This window comes from Lynx canadensis, chromosome B3 (genome assembly GCF_007474595.2).
Source record: "Lynx canadensis isolate LIC74 chromosome B3, mLynCan4.pri.v2, whole genome shotgun sequence".
Classification (NCBI taxonomy): Eukaryota; Metazoa; Chordata; class Mammalia; order Carnivora; family Felidae; genus Lynx; species Lynx canadensis.
In genome coordinates, this window is record NC_044308.2 from 94,881,161 (window position 1) to 94,894,548 (window position 13,388).

General features: G+C 32.2%; 1 protein-coding gene across 1 annotated transcript in view; it reads right to left on the reverse strand.

Annotated features, from left to right (window-relative positions):
* Window positions 1-13,388, reverse strand: part of MDGA2 (MAM domain containing glycosylphosphatidylinositol anchor 2) — a 488,781-nt gene that overhangs the window by 35,562 nt on the left and 439,831 nt on the right. Inside the window, exons 11-12 of the mRNA XM_032593527.1 lie at window positions 9,821-9,998; window positions 5,737-5,757 (exon numbers count right to left, since the gene is read on the reverse strand). Coding sequence (XP_032449418.1) covers window positions 5,737-5,757; window positions 9,821-9,998 — 199 coding nt within the window. The remainder of the gene's footprint in view (window positions 1-5,736; window positions 5,758-9,820; window positions 9,999-13,388) is intronic.

The following is a 13,388-nucleotide window of genomic DNA, read 5'->3' on the forward strand; positions in this document are numbered from 1 at the left end:
TTTATAAGGACATTTAAACATATCTTTTGTGTAATTTAGCCTTGTTTCAAAAAAAAAAAACTTGCCTACAAAAACAAAAGTTTTTAAAACCTGAAAATTTAAGTCTCTCATAGGAAAATTAAGCAAAAATACAGCTTATAAGAACCTAATTCATGTCTATAATTTTAGATACACCTAAAAGGCTTATTTTATAGATGACACAAGTTGTTCACAGTACGATTTAAGACTACAATAATTCATATTGGACAAAGATACAGAAGTAATCTTAATAGTTCTTCATTGCTTCTGTAGACATACATCTACAGTGAAGAAACCTATTACTGGAGAGATTTTATAAAAAATAGAAAAAGTGGAAAAAAGACACCATTTTGGACTATAATGATCCTATGATTATCCTGTCATTATATGTTAAGTAATTATGTAAAAAGCTATTCATTAAAAAGTTTATTGGAATAAGGAATATCTTGATAGATAATGAAAAAGCCTCAGTCTGTAAAATTTTGTAAAAAGTATTATATTAAATATTAAAAGATATCATAAAATAAGAAAGTAATATGGGGTGCCTGGGTGGCTCTGTCAAGTCGGGTGTCCGACATTGGCTTGGGTCATGATCTCATGGTTCATGGGTTCAAGCCCCGCTTCAGGCTCTGTACTGACAGCTCAGAGCCTGGAGCCTGCTTTGTGGATCCTGTCTCCCTCTCTCTCTGCCCCTGCACAGCTCATACTCTCTCTCTCTCTCTCTCTCTCTCTCTCAAAAATAAATAAAACATTTAAAAAAACCTTTAAAAAATAAGAAAGTAATACAGTCCTAAAGACCGATCTAATCTTGAAAGTTTCACGAGATTTCTAACAACAACATAATTTTGGTGGTTTCAGGGGCTCCACAGAAATAAATTAATATATTTGAGATATTCTACATTACAAGGTTTCCAAAATTGTGCTTTACTTTTCAAATTCTTCTCAACATGATAAAGACAGATTAAAACTTGGGGATAAGCACCCTGATGCCCTGTAGTCCTCTAGCCCAATGACCCTCTTGCACCCACCCCAACCACTTCTTTATTTTTAACCTTATTTTTTTTTAGCTTTACTGAAATATAATTGACAACAAATATTATATATATTTAAGATATACAATGTGATGTTTTGATATACATTCTGAAATGGTCACCACAATGAAACATATTAATATATCCATCACTTCACGTATCACAAGTTACCATTGTTTTTCTTCCTTTCTTTTGGAGTTGAGAATGCTTAAGATCTACTCTCTTAGCAGATTTCAAGGATATAATACAGTATTGCTAAGCATAGTCACCATGCTGTACATTAGATCTCCAGAACTCACTCATCTAACATAACTGAAAGATTATATACCCTTTGACCAACATCTCCCCATTTCTCCTTCCCTTTTGCTCCTGGCAGCCACCATTCTACACTCCGCTTCTGCGTTTAACTATTTTAGATTCCATGTAAATGATATTATGCAGCATTTGTGCTTCTGTGTTTGGCTTATTTTATTTAGCATAATAAACTGAATTCATTGGTGTTGTCTCAAGTGGCAGAATAACATTCTTTTTAAAAGCTGTTTAATATTCTCCATTTTCTTTATCCATTAATCCATTGACAGACACTTAGATCATTTCCATTTTGTGGTTATTGTGAATAATGCTACCATGAACTTGGCATTGCAGATATTTCATCAAGACGACATTTTATTTCCTTTGGATATTTACCTAGAAGTGAGATTGCTGGATCATTTGATAATTCTATCTTTAATTTTTGGGGAACCTCTACACTGTTTTCTTTAAAAAAAATTTAATGTTTATTTTTGAGACAGAGACACAGACAGAGAGACAGGGAGAGGGAGAGAATGAGAGGGGGAGGGGCAGAGAGAGAGGAAGACAGAATCTGAAGCAGGCTCCAGGCTCTGAGTTGTCACCACAGAGCTGGATGCAGGGCTCAAACTCAAGAACTGCATATCATGACCTGAGCCGAAGTCAGACACTTAACTGACTGAGCCATCCAGGAGCCCCTACACTGTTTTCTATAAAGGCTGTAGCAATTTACATACCCACCAACAATGTAAATGGTTAAAGAAACTGTCCCTTCCCTATTGTATGTTCTTGGTACTCTTGTCAAAAATAAGTTGATTGGAAATTCACACATTTATTTGTGAGTTCTCTACTTTGTTCTATAGGTCTAAATGACAGTTTTTATGCCAGTACCATTCTCCTTTGATTACTGTAGCTTTGTGATGTATTTTAAAATCAGGAATTACGATGCGTTCAGCTTTATTTTTCTTGCTCAACATTACATTAGCTATTTGGGATCCTTAATGGTTCTGTATGCATTTTAACATTGTTTTTTGTATTTATGTAAAGAATGTCATTGACATTTTGGTAGGGATTTCACTAAATCTGTAGATTGTTTGAGAAAATGTGGATATTTTAACAATATTAATTCTTCTAATCCATGAACATGGGATGTCTTTCCATTTACCTGTCTTCTCTAATTTCCTTCAACAATGTGTTATAATTTTTAATGTAGAAGTCTTTTACTTTTTTGGTTAAGTTTATTTCTAAATATTTTATTTTTATTTCTAAATATTTTATTCTTTTGTTTTTGAGTGGGATTGTTTTCTTAATTTCATCTTCAGAAAGTTCATTGTGAATATACAGAGATGTCACAGGTTTTTGTATGCTAATTTTATATCACATCACTTTACTTAATTTGTCCATTAGTTCTAACTTGGGATTGATATTTTAGAGTGGGTTATTACAATAAATTTTCTTTTTAGTTTTAAGCTGTTTTCTTGAGGTAGTGAATTTTCATGCATATGCATTCTTTGTATTATAATGCATATTTATGGTTATATATTATATTAAGCATATGAATTTCATATATATACACATACCGCCTTGTACTTATAATCTCTAACATAAAGCAAATGAAATCCAAAAACAAACTTTCCAAAAGTTCTGAATTTTAACAATTTGCTTTTCAAAAAATTTAAAACCTCTTTACAGTGGGAAATTTCAACTCCATTGGTGAGGTACTTGTGAGATCTCAGAATTCATTTCAATTGAAATTCAACTTTTTTCTGTTTTCTTTTCAATTAACACAGTCCAATCATGGACTAAACTTCAGGTTTGGTCCAAGGGTGCCCTTCCTGAGGAACAAGACATGTATGAGAAGGGCAACTGAGCACTGCTGCTGCTCTACCAGAGGACTGCAGTTCTCTGACAATTAATCATCCTTCCTTTCAGTTCAAAAGACTAACCAAAAGAGTTTTTAAAAGACACTATAAATAGAAGGCCTTTCTTTTTTAAATTTAAAAGTCAGTTTTTTTTAGTCTAATGAAGAATCCTACTATGATAAATTTCATGGACTTACTCTATACAGATATTTTGGAAGTAGATACCTAGGATAAATAAATTCACCTAAAAACTATATAAGTGGTTATACGCAAAAGAGCATTTAAGGTTAGTTTGATTTGTTGTCACTATAGGTCTCGTATGTATTTTTACGTCAAAAACATAAAAATAATTACCCTTTTTAAAAAATACTCTTTATAAATTATGGAAATCATCGTATGATGTTTGCTAAAAAATCTTTGTTCTAAACAATTCTAATCTTTTACCATATCGAAACTTGGTAAAATTAAAAAAGTACAGTAGTTGGGGCGCCTGGGTGGCTCAGTCGGTTAGGTGTCCGACTTCGGCTCAGGTCATGATCTGGTGGTCTGTGAGTTCTAGCCCTGCATCCAGCTCTGTGCTGACAGCTCAGAGCCTGGAGCCTGTTTCAGATTCTGTGTCTCCCTCTCTCTTTGACCCTCCCTCGTCATCGCTCTGTCTCTGTCTCAAAGATAAATAAACGTTAAAAATTAAAAAAAAAAAAGTACAGTCAGTGGAAATCTTTGGTATAGAGAATTATACTGGAAATTATTTTAAAAATAGAAAATCCAACTCATTGTTTGACTATAAAAAACAATGCTTATGAGGAAGAAGTTGGTAACTATCACCTACAGGATACAAGCTTTTAAAAGAAACACTCAAATTCTAATTAATATTGTTCATCTTCAGGGCACATTTCTGGCTTCTGTAATGTTTGAACATCATACTCCAGACACACTGAGCTTTGCTCAGTAATTATCTGAACATGACCTTCGTTCTGATGACAGGCTTGCCTTTCCTCACCTTCTTCACCAAAGGGACCTTTACTCAATGTTCAGGACCCAATTAAAATAGCATGTCTTCTGTAAAACTTCACTTGCCAAAAAATTAATGGTACTTATTACATTGTATGGAAGTAACCTGTTAGCAAACAAAGCTCTACTGTTTATTTATGTATGCATTTTTCCAGTAAATTGAAGCTGCTCACAAATATTTCCTGAACTGAAATATTTGTCGATTTTTCCTGTATCTAATCTTCCCATGACAACTCTTTTTAAACACTTCTACTGAAATTATAGTCAGAGAATTTACCTTCAAAAGAATTATAATCAATATAGTAATTAAATAGCAATAGTACCCTGGGTGGAAGCCAGGGAGAATCTGATTTATGCAATTAATTCATCTTGAAACTGTCGTGTTGTTCTTTTTACAAATGATCATTGAACACCTGCTAAATATAAGATGCTGTGATAGACAAAAAGATAGTGAGATAATAGAAATTAGAAACATATTTAGCTCTTAAGTATTTTATAATCTACTGGGGAATATGACAAAATAAAAAATAGCTGACCACATAGATGAAGATAAATTGTTACAGAAAATCAAATGGAGAGAATACTTAGTGCAGAAAGAAGCATTTGTGCTAAACCTTGTAAGTGAACCTCAAAGACTTGAGGATATCCACATTAAAGGGTCATTGGTGAGAACAAAATGAAGTGTGCATGAAAGAAATATGAAAATAGTAAAGACCCATAAATGTATTCAGTGTTATGATTTGGATATGTGGAAATGGAGTAAAAGAGGATCTTTAGTAGAAAATAAGGTAGAAGCATGTTGTGTAGTATGGTCTTGGTGATATAATCCTTGAAAGGCCACGGTAGAAAAGGAAACATAGTAAGATGAGAAAAAAGACCTGCACATTTTCTTCAATAAGTATAGGTAATGGAGAATATTGGATGGATGGGAGTAAGAATGTAAAGTGACTCTCCATTCTTTTATTAGCCAAGAACAATATATTCCTAGGCACAAAATAAAAAACACAAGTCAATCTTTAATGTGAAATATTATCAACAGGATGGTGAAGAGACTATCTTCTTCATTAAAAATGAGGATACAGATTAGTGATCCAAGAAAAATATTGATTAAACTATTTGAATACCAACTTTCTAAGTAACTATAACCTTTTACAACTGGAATGTAGAAATTTAAAAAGAAAATTAAAGAAACAAATAATAGCAATATAAATGATATGCACTGCCACAAAAGATAAAAAAAATTCCCCAGTTAAACATATAACAAATGTTAAGTTGTTGGAAATGGCTCCCTATTTAGGAAAAATTATAAAAATCAATGATCAATGTTAAATAATTTGTCTTTATACCCATGTCCATAAAAAATTAAAAATTACAATTCACATTTAATGCCAGTTTTGCTGTTTCTAAGCCATTCCATTTTAAACAAAATATGAACAGTTGCTAAATAATCTTTGTATGCCTATGAATTTTTTATTTTTCTTAACTGTGAAATGCTGTACCATTATTAAAGTAAAAAATATACTTACTCAAATGAGGATTAACAGGAGCTACAAGAAAAGCAAAAAACTAATGTTAGCATGGCTTGAATGTCTTTTATAAATAAAGGTCTAATCAGTGTCTCATAGTTCCTTATCAAAACTTAATGATCTCCCCCACTGTGACCATGGAGAATTGTGTCTGCAATCCATTTTGTTCTAGAGGATTGAATAGAATCTACTTTGGAGCTCAGCAATAACAGTCTCAAAGTACCCAAAAGATCAATGCTAAATAGCATGTGGGATTTGTTCATTTTTCCAAGGAATGGAGTTGCTGATCTTTTATATCTTAACCAGTGCAAAAATCCCCAGAAATCAAAACTCAGGCTGACAGTAGGCCAACCTATAATCTAGATGGTTTAACAATGAAAGCAATTATCCAACAAAGATTACATTTTAGCTTTTTTTTTTTTTTTTTTTTTTTTTTGCAGTTATCTACTTCTGGTGCAAATAACATGGTATATATGAAAATAAGACATTCCTTATATCATGTTATTACACACACCCTAAAACAAACTGCTGTACCAGTGCTGTTTTGTCTAATCTCACACACACACACACACACACACACACACACACACACACACACACACACACGGTTTTCAAATAAAAAGCAATACATTTGCATTTTTGTGCACCAGAAGACCTATTTATTTCAAGAAACTAATTGTGCTTATCATAGAAGTGACAATTGATGTCTACCTGAAGAGGAATGAGTACTTTACATTTTACTGAAACAACAAAAATATATCTAATCCAGCTGTTAAAATGTTATCTGTGTAAAATCATTAGCCATTTATCACTTCGAGAGCAAATTTCATTCTGGATAAAGTAAAGCATTACCGTAGTCTACCAGGATTACAAGAGGGAGTTACTCTAATTTGCGAAATTTGTCTGTTGTTAATTCCTAGTGTTTGCCATTAACCACTTTTGTTAAACTTGGACATATAGGTAAAGTATGATAGTCAAAAATGCACACACATACACAAAGTGTGCTCATGATAATTGTTACATGAGTACACTGACATCAGTTTTAACAAAGTGAGTTAGTTTCTCAAGTATTTTTACTATTTCTTACAGAAGACAGATTATTTCTATTAACTTTATTTTTCTCATTGTTTTCCCCATTGTAAATATGAAATACACAATATAGAGAAGGGACTATATATCTACTAGTTCCACTGAAGTGAAGAAAAATAATTCTTTTTCTTGCAAGATATCAATATATTATCTTTCAAAAATTAATTAGTAAAAAATTAAAATTATTTCATAATTAATAATATGAAAGTTTAATTTGTCTATGTATTATCTCACAAAGAAGTAAACATCTTTGAATTATAATTTAGTTCTAAAAACTATGTCACATCTACAGTTAACCTATGACCAGACTGAGTTTTAACTGAGTCTTCTGCTACAATATTATTAGTCACCAAATTTACTGTAACTAGCAGATTTAACCTTGTGAAAATTTGCCATTCTAAATTCTAAATATTGCAGTCAGTCCATTTTGCTTCTCTTTTCAATTCTTTCATGTGTGATTTTTTATAAATGTCTAGATACCATTTAAGTAAACTTTACCCAAATCTATATTATATAAAATAAATTTTAATTAAAATGTTTAAGATTTTAATAAGTATGCCTAAGAATGTAAAAATAATTAAAGTTGAAACTACAATAATATCTATTCTCCAGATTTATTTTCCATTTTAGTCTGTTGCCTTAGAGTTTTCAATAAAACTACTGAGATTTTAAAGACGTTTTTTCTCTATCTCTCTTTAAGGAAAGTCATATAATTTCTAAATATAGCAAAGCAACATGGATCCTCTGTCATGAAAGGGTGAACTAACCCCAGTTCTATTCAGAATTTGTCATATCATAGTTGTTTAACTCTGTGGTTGTTTAACTCTGTTTAACTGAAACTTTCTGGGTCCTAATATCTTCATTTTTTACATGAATGGATATTAATGCATTGTTTCTAATGACCATATTAAGTAGTCTATAGTTTTATAACTTAGGGACAGGGAACATAAAATTAGATAAAAGGAGATAATAATTCATAATTTATAAGACATATAAAATTAAAATTTTAGAAAAAATATATTGAGATGCTATCTAATTGTGTGTCCAATGGGATCATGGAGGTTATTACAGAATAACAATTGTTATAGCTACTAAAATTTACTTATTTTTAATTTATTTTGAGAGAGAGTGAGAGAGGGAGGATGCATGAATGGGAGAGGGGCAGAGAGAGAGAGAGAGAGAGAGAGAGAGAGAGAGAGACAGAATTCCAAGCAGGCTCTGTGCTGACAGCGAGCCTGACACGGGGCTGCATCTCATGAACTGCGACACCATGATATTATTGTTATTATTATCCTGTTAATATTCTATTTTATATTGTATATCTTTTTCAGTGAAAACTGAATATATCTAATTGATGAAAAAAGAGTGAAGAAAAGTGATTTCATGTGGAAAGCAATTCTAATGAGTTTTTTTAAGTTAATTTCTTTTGAGAGAAAGAGAGACAGTGAGAGAGTGCTCACACATGTGCAAGCAGTGGAGGGGCCGACAGAGAGGGAGAGACAGAATCCCAAGCAGGCTCCATGCTGTCAGCACAGAGGCCAACACAGTGCTGGATCTCACGAACCTGGAGACCATCACCTGAGCTGAAATCAAGAATTGGATGCTTAACTGACTGAGCCACCCAGGTGCCCCAAATCCAATGAGTTTTTTTAAATAATTTCACTGTATATTTTACTTTTGATAGTATTCACTGTTTCCCTCTTAAGTAGGAAAAAATCTGCCTAATGCTAAACTGAATGGAGAACTTCAACCACAAAAAACTACATTCTATTAGTTTTTAATTCAAGCCCTGGTAATCAATGATAAAAAGAATAATATTTCACTAAAGTAATAAAATAAATATGAAATATGAATCATTCAACCCTGAAAAACATTGACAGTTCTAGAGGTAGCCACTGAATATTATAAATTTCAACTGAAAAATTCACATAAACTTCAGTCAATAAAATATTAATCTGTTTCACCAACATACACACCAAAACACTCACATACATTTAGCTATTTTTAACATTAGCAATCTAAAAGAAAAAAATGACCAAAAAAATAACCTAGGATGTACTTCAATAGATGAATGGATCAACAGACTGCAATATGGCTGTAGAATGGGATATTAAGCAATAAAAAGAAATGCACTATCGAGCCTCAGACGTGGAAAAACCTTTTAAGGCATATTGCTAACTGAAATAAGTTAGTTTGAAAAAGCTATATGCTGCATTATTCCAAGTATGCAACACTCTAGAAAAAGCAAAACTATGGACAATAAAAAGATCACTGGTTGTCAGGATTGGAGGGCGTGGGTGGGGATGGATAAACAAGGGGAGCACAGGGGACCCACAGGGCAGTGAACCTCTTCTGTATCATACTGTGATGATGAATAAATAATATTATCTACTTATCACAATTAATGTAATTGTCCAACACAAATAATTTTAAACCCTAATGCAAACTATTTGTCGCTTTAACAATACGTCTATACTCTTTAATGAATTGTACAAAGTGTACCATGCTAAAGAAAGATGTTAATAATAGGGGAAACTGTGTTGGGGGAAAAGGACATACATGGAAGCTCTCTATACTTCCTGTTCAATTGCTTGTGAATCTAGAAATTCTCTAAAAAATCAAGTCCATCAATTAAAAACCAAGCATTGGTAATATTTGCTAATTTCTTAATGACAAATTTTAAAGCCATTAAGAATTTGAAAAAATATGCAAAATTATTGCATCATAACTTATGGGATAGAAAATAAAAGGACACTGTTGGCATTATCACAGAGATTCAATGTTAACTAAAATATTATTCGACATCTCTACATTTAAAACAAATATTACAATACATGATGATTTAGTTTTCTGTTTTCTCTTTTTGTCGCTTGGCTGATGAACCAGAAGGTCAATATGCTAAATTTTAGTTTATGTCCAAATTTAGTAGATAGTTGCATTGTACATATTCCAGACACTTTAATACACAAAAAAATACTTATAAAGTACTACTTACCACTATATTTGATGACACGGATTGTTGAATCTCCTTCACCAAATTTGGTGAGAGGAGTTAGTCGGACTTCATAAGCCTCTGGTTTAATTAGCTCAGTCAAGTTATATGTAATTAGTTCTCCCTTTTGAATATTTCCATTTATTTTAATCTCCTGTTCCCACCAACGCTGCTGTCCAGCCTGAAATCAAAGGAATTAGGTAATAATGTTCCCAATATTTTCTTCAGAGATATTTACTATGTTCAAGAAAGCTTTCTAAAATTTTATTAAATTAAAAAGTGTATTATATTGTACCTTTATATTTACATTATATTGTACATTATATTATATTCAAGTTTCTAGAATAAGCAACAAATTTGGTAGATATTTCCACACAGATGTTTGCAGATAATTACCAAATTATCACAGAATACTTTGGCTGATTAAACAGATTTAATATGCCATCTTATTAAGAGTCAGAACATAAAACAATAGTGTCTATTGCTGTCTCAATCTGAAGCTTAGAGAGATACAAGTTTAACTACTTTTTTTTCTTTATTAAAGTTTTTATTTAAATTCCAGTTAGTTAACATACAGTGTAATATTAGTTTCAGGTGTACAATATAGTGATTCAACTCTTCCATATATCACCCAGTGCTCATCACATGTGCCCTCCTTAACACCCAGCACCCATTTCACTCATCCCCCCACCCACCTCCCCCATGGTAACCATCAGTTTCTTCTCTATAGTTAAGAGTCTGTTTCATGGTTTGCCTCTCTTTTTTTTTTTCCCTTTTGCTTGTTTGTTTTGACTCTTAAATTCTACATATGAGTGAAATCATACGGTATTTGTCTTTCTCTGACTGACTCATTTCACTTAGCATAATATTCTCTAGCTCCATGTATGTCACTGCAAATGGCAAGATTTCATTCTTTTTATGGCTGAGTAATATCTCATTGAGTATATACACCAAATCTTCCTAACATCAACTGATCTTCTTTGACAAACAAGCAAAGACAATACATGTGGAGCAAAAACAACCTTTTCGGCAAATGGAGATGTAATATTGGGCATCCATATGCAAAATACTGAATCTAAATACCAACTTTATACTTTTCATGATATTTAACTAAAAATTTATCACATACATGTAAAACATAAAACTACAAAGCTACTAGAAGGTAAAATAGGAGAAAATCTAAGTGACCATGGGTTTGGCAACAACTTTTTAGATATAATACCAAAGTACAATCTAGGAAAGAAATAATTGATAAGCTGGACTTCTCTGAATTAGAAATTTCTACCCTACAAAAGATATTACCAAGACTATTGAAAGACAAGAACAGACTAGGAGAATATATCTGCAAAAGGCACATCCAAAATATATAAAGATCTCTCAAAATTCAACAATAAGAAAACAAATAACCCAATTAAAAAATGGTCCACGGATCTTAACAGAAAAGATGTTCCACACTGTATGTTATCATAGAAATGCAAACCAAAACAATGAGATGCCTCTTCAAACCTATCAAAAGAGTCAAATTCCAGAACACTGACAACAGCAAATATTGGTGAGGCTGTGGATCAAAAGTAACTCTTATTCATTGCTGGTGGGAATGCAAAATGATACAACCAATTTGGAGGATAGTTTTGGTTTGTCTGTCTGTTTGTTTGTTTTATTTACAAAACTAAACATACCCTTACCATATAATCAAGCAATTATGTCCCTTAGTATTTACTCAAAGGAGCTGAAAATATGTCTGCACAAAACTCTTTCCATGGATGTCTATAGCAGTTTTATTCACAATGGGCAAAACTTGGAAGATACCAAGATGTCCTTTAGTAGATGAAAGGACAAATACACTGTGCTACAACCAGACAATGGATATTACCAGTGCCAAAAAGAAATGAGCAATTAAGACATGAAAATACATAGAGGAAACTTAAGTGCATACACTATATGGAAGAAACCAATCTGAAAAGGCTACATACTGAGTGATTCCAACTGTATGACACTCTGGAAAAGGTAAAATTATGGAGACAGTAAAAAGATCAGTGGTTGCCAGGAGTTCGGGGAAGGGAGAGATACACAAACTGAGCACAGAGAATTTGGGGGGGGGGGCGGGCAGTGAAACTACTCTGCTTGATGATATAATGGTGGATACATGTAATTATAAACCCACAAAATGTGAACCCCAATGTAAATTACGGACTTTGGCTGATAACAGTGGATCCGTGTAAGTTAATCAATTGTAACAAATGTACCACTCTGTTGCGGGATGTTGTTACTGGTAGAGGCTATGCCTGTCCTGAGGCAGGGGGTATATGGAGGAGAATCACTGAATCTTCTGCTCAGTATTACAACTGCTCTAAAGGAATAAAGTCTTAAAAAAAAATCTGTTGTGTCACTTCATAATTTTCTTTTCTTTGCATACATTTTCAGTTTTTTAAATTCATATAAGTAGCGTAAATATAGTTACCTTATAAACATGTACCTGATATTTTTATATCTGAAGTCTATAGTATCCTTGTTCTTGGCACTTTTCTCTTTGTATTATCTTGCTTATTTTTAACTGTATGTTGACCATGTGACTAAAAACACTATTTATGGGGGTTCTTTGCAGTCTAAAATACAGATATATTCCTTTAGAGATATGCCTTTGTTTCTGACACAATCCTATGCACATCAACAGTATGGTTCACTTTTACTTTCACAGATTAAAGTGGAGATGATCCCTTGCTTTGGGAAGACCTTGTGTTTTGAATCCTGCTTGCTTCACCATGCCAAGTTATAAGATTCAAAGTTCAAGTTTGTCTGGCTTGGTGAGCAGCTGAAGGCAAAAGCAATTTGAGTGGGACATTCCAATTAAAATACTTTGATTTTCCATTTTCCCTTACATTTGTACCTAGTAATATATATACACACATATACATATATAATTAAACGTACATATAGATATTTTGCATATATTTATATATTTGCTTGTTTTCTGAGTGTGGGTTAGTTTTAATTATATAGCCTAATCTGCTATGTTTCTGGAAATGTAAATCTCAAATATGCCATTATAGCAGGATAGAAAAATGACAAATAAAATTATGGAATAAAACAGAAAGCTTTTATATATATACTTGTGGGGATTTTCACAAAGATGACAGAAAAAGATATATCATCAAATTGGTATGTATATGGAAAAAAACATGAATTTGATGTCTACCTCACATCTTATATAGAAAAAGTCTCTGGAAATCAAATAAGACTTAAATTTAAAAGGCAAAAGTTTAACCATTTAGAAAAAAATACAGAAGAATGTCATTATGACTTCAAGTAAGACATTCCTTTCTGAAACAGAATAGAAAAGCACAATGAGTAAAAGGAAAATACTGATAAATTAGGCAAACTTAAATTTGAAGTTAATATTAAATTTAAAATTTTGATATACAAAGTTCTTCTCATCAATGCTCCCCATTAAGCAGCCAAAATAAAGGCAAAGGTTTGAAGAAGATATTTAGAATAGTACAGCTAACAGTCTTCTAACTTAAGAAAAATAATTCAATAGCAAAATCAGACTGATAGGAACAGGTATTTCATA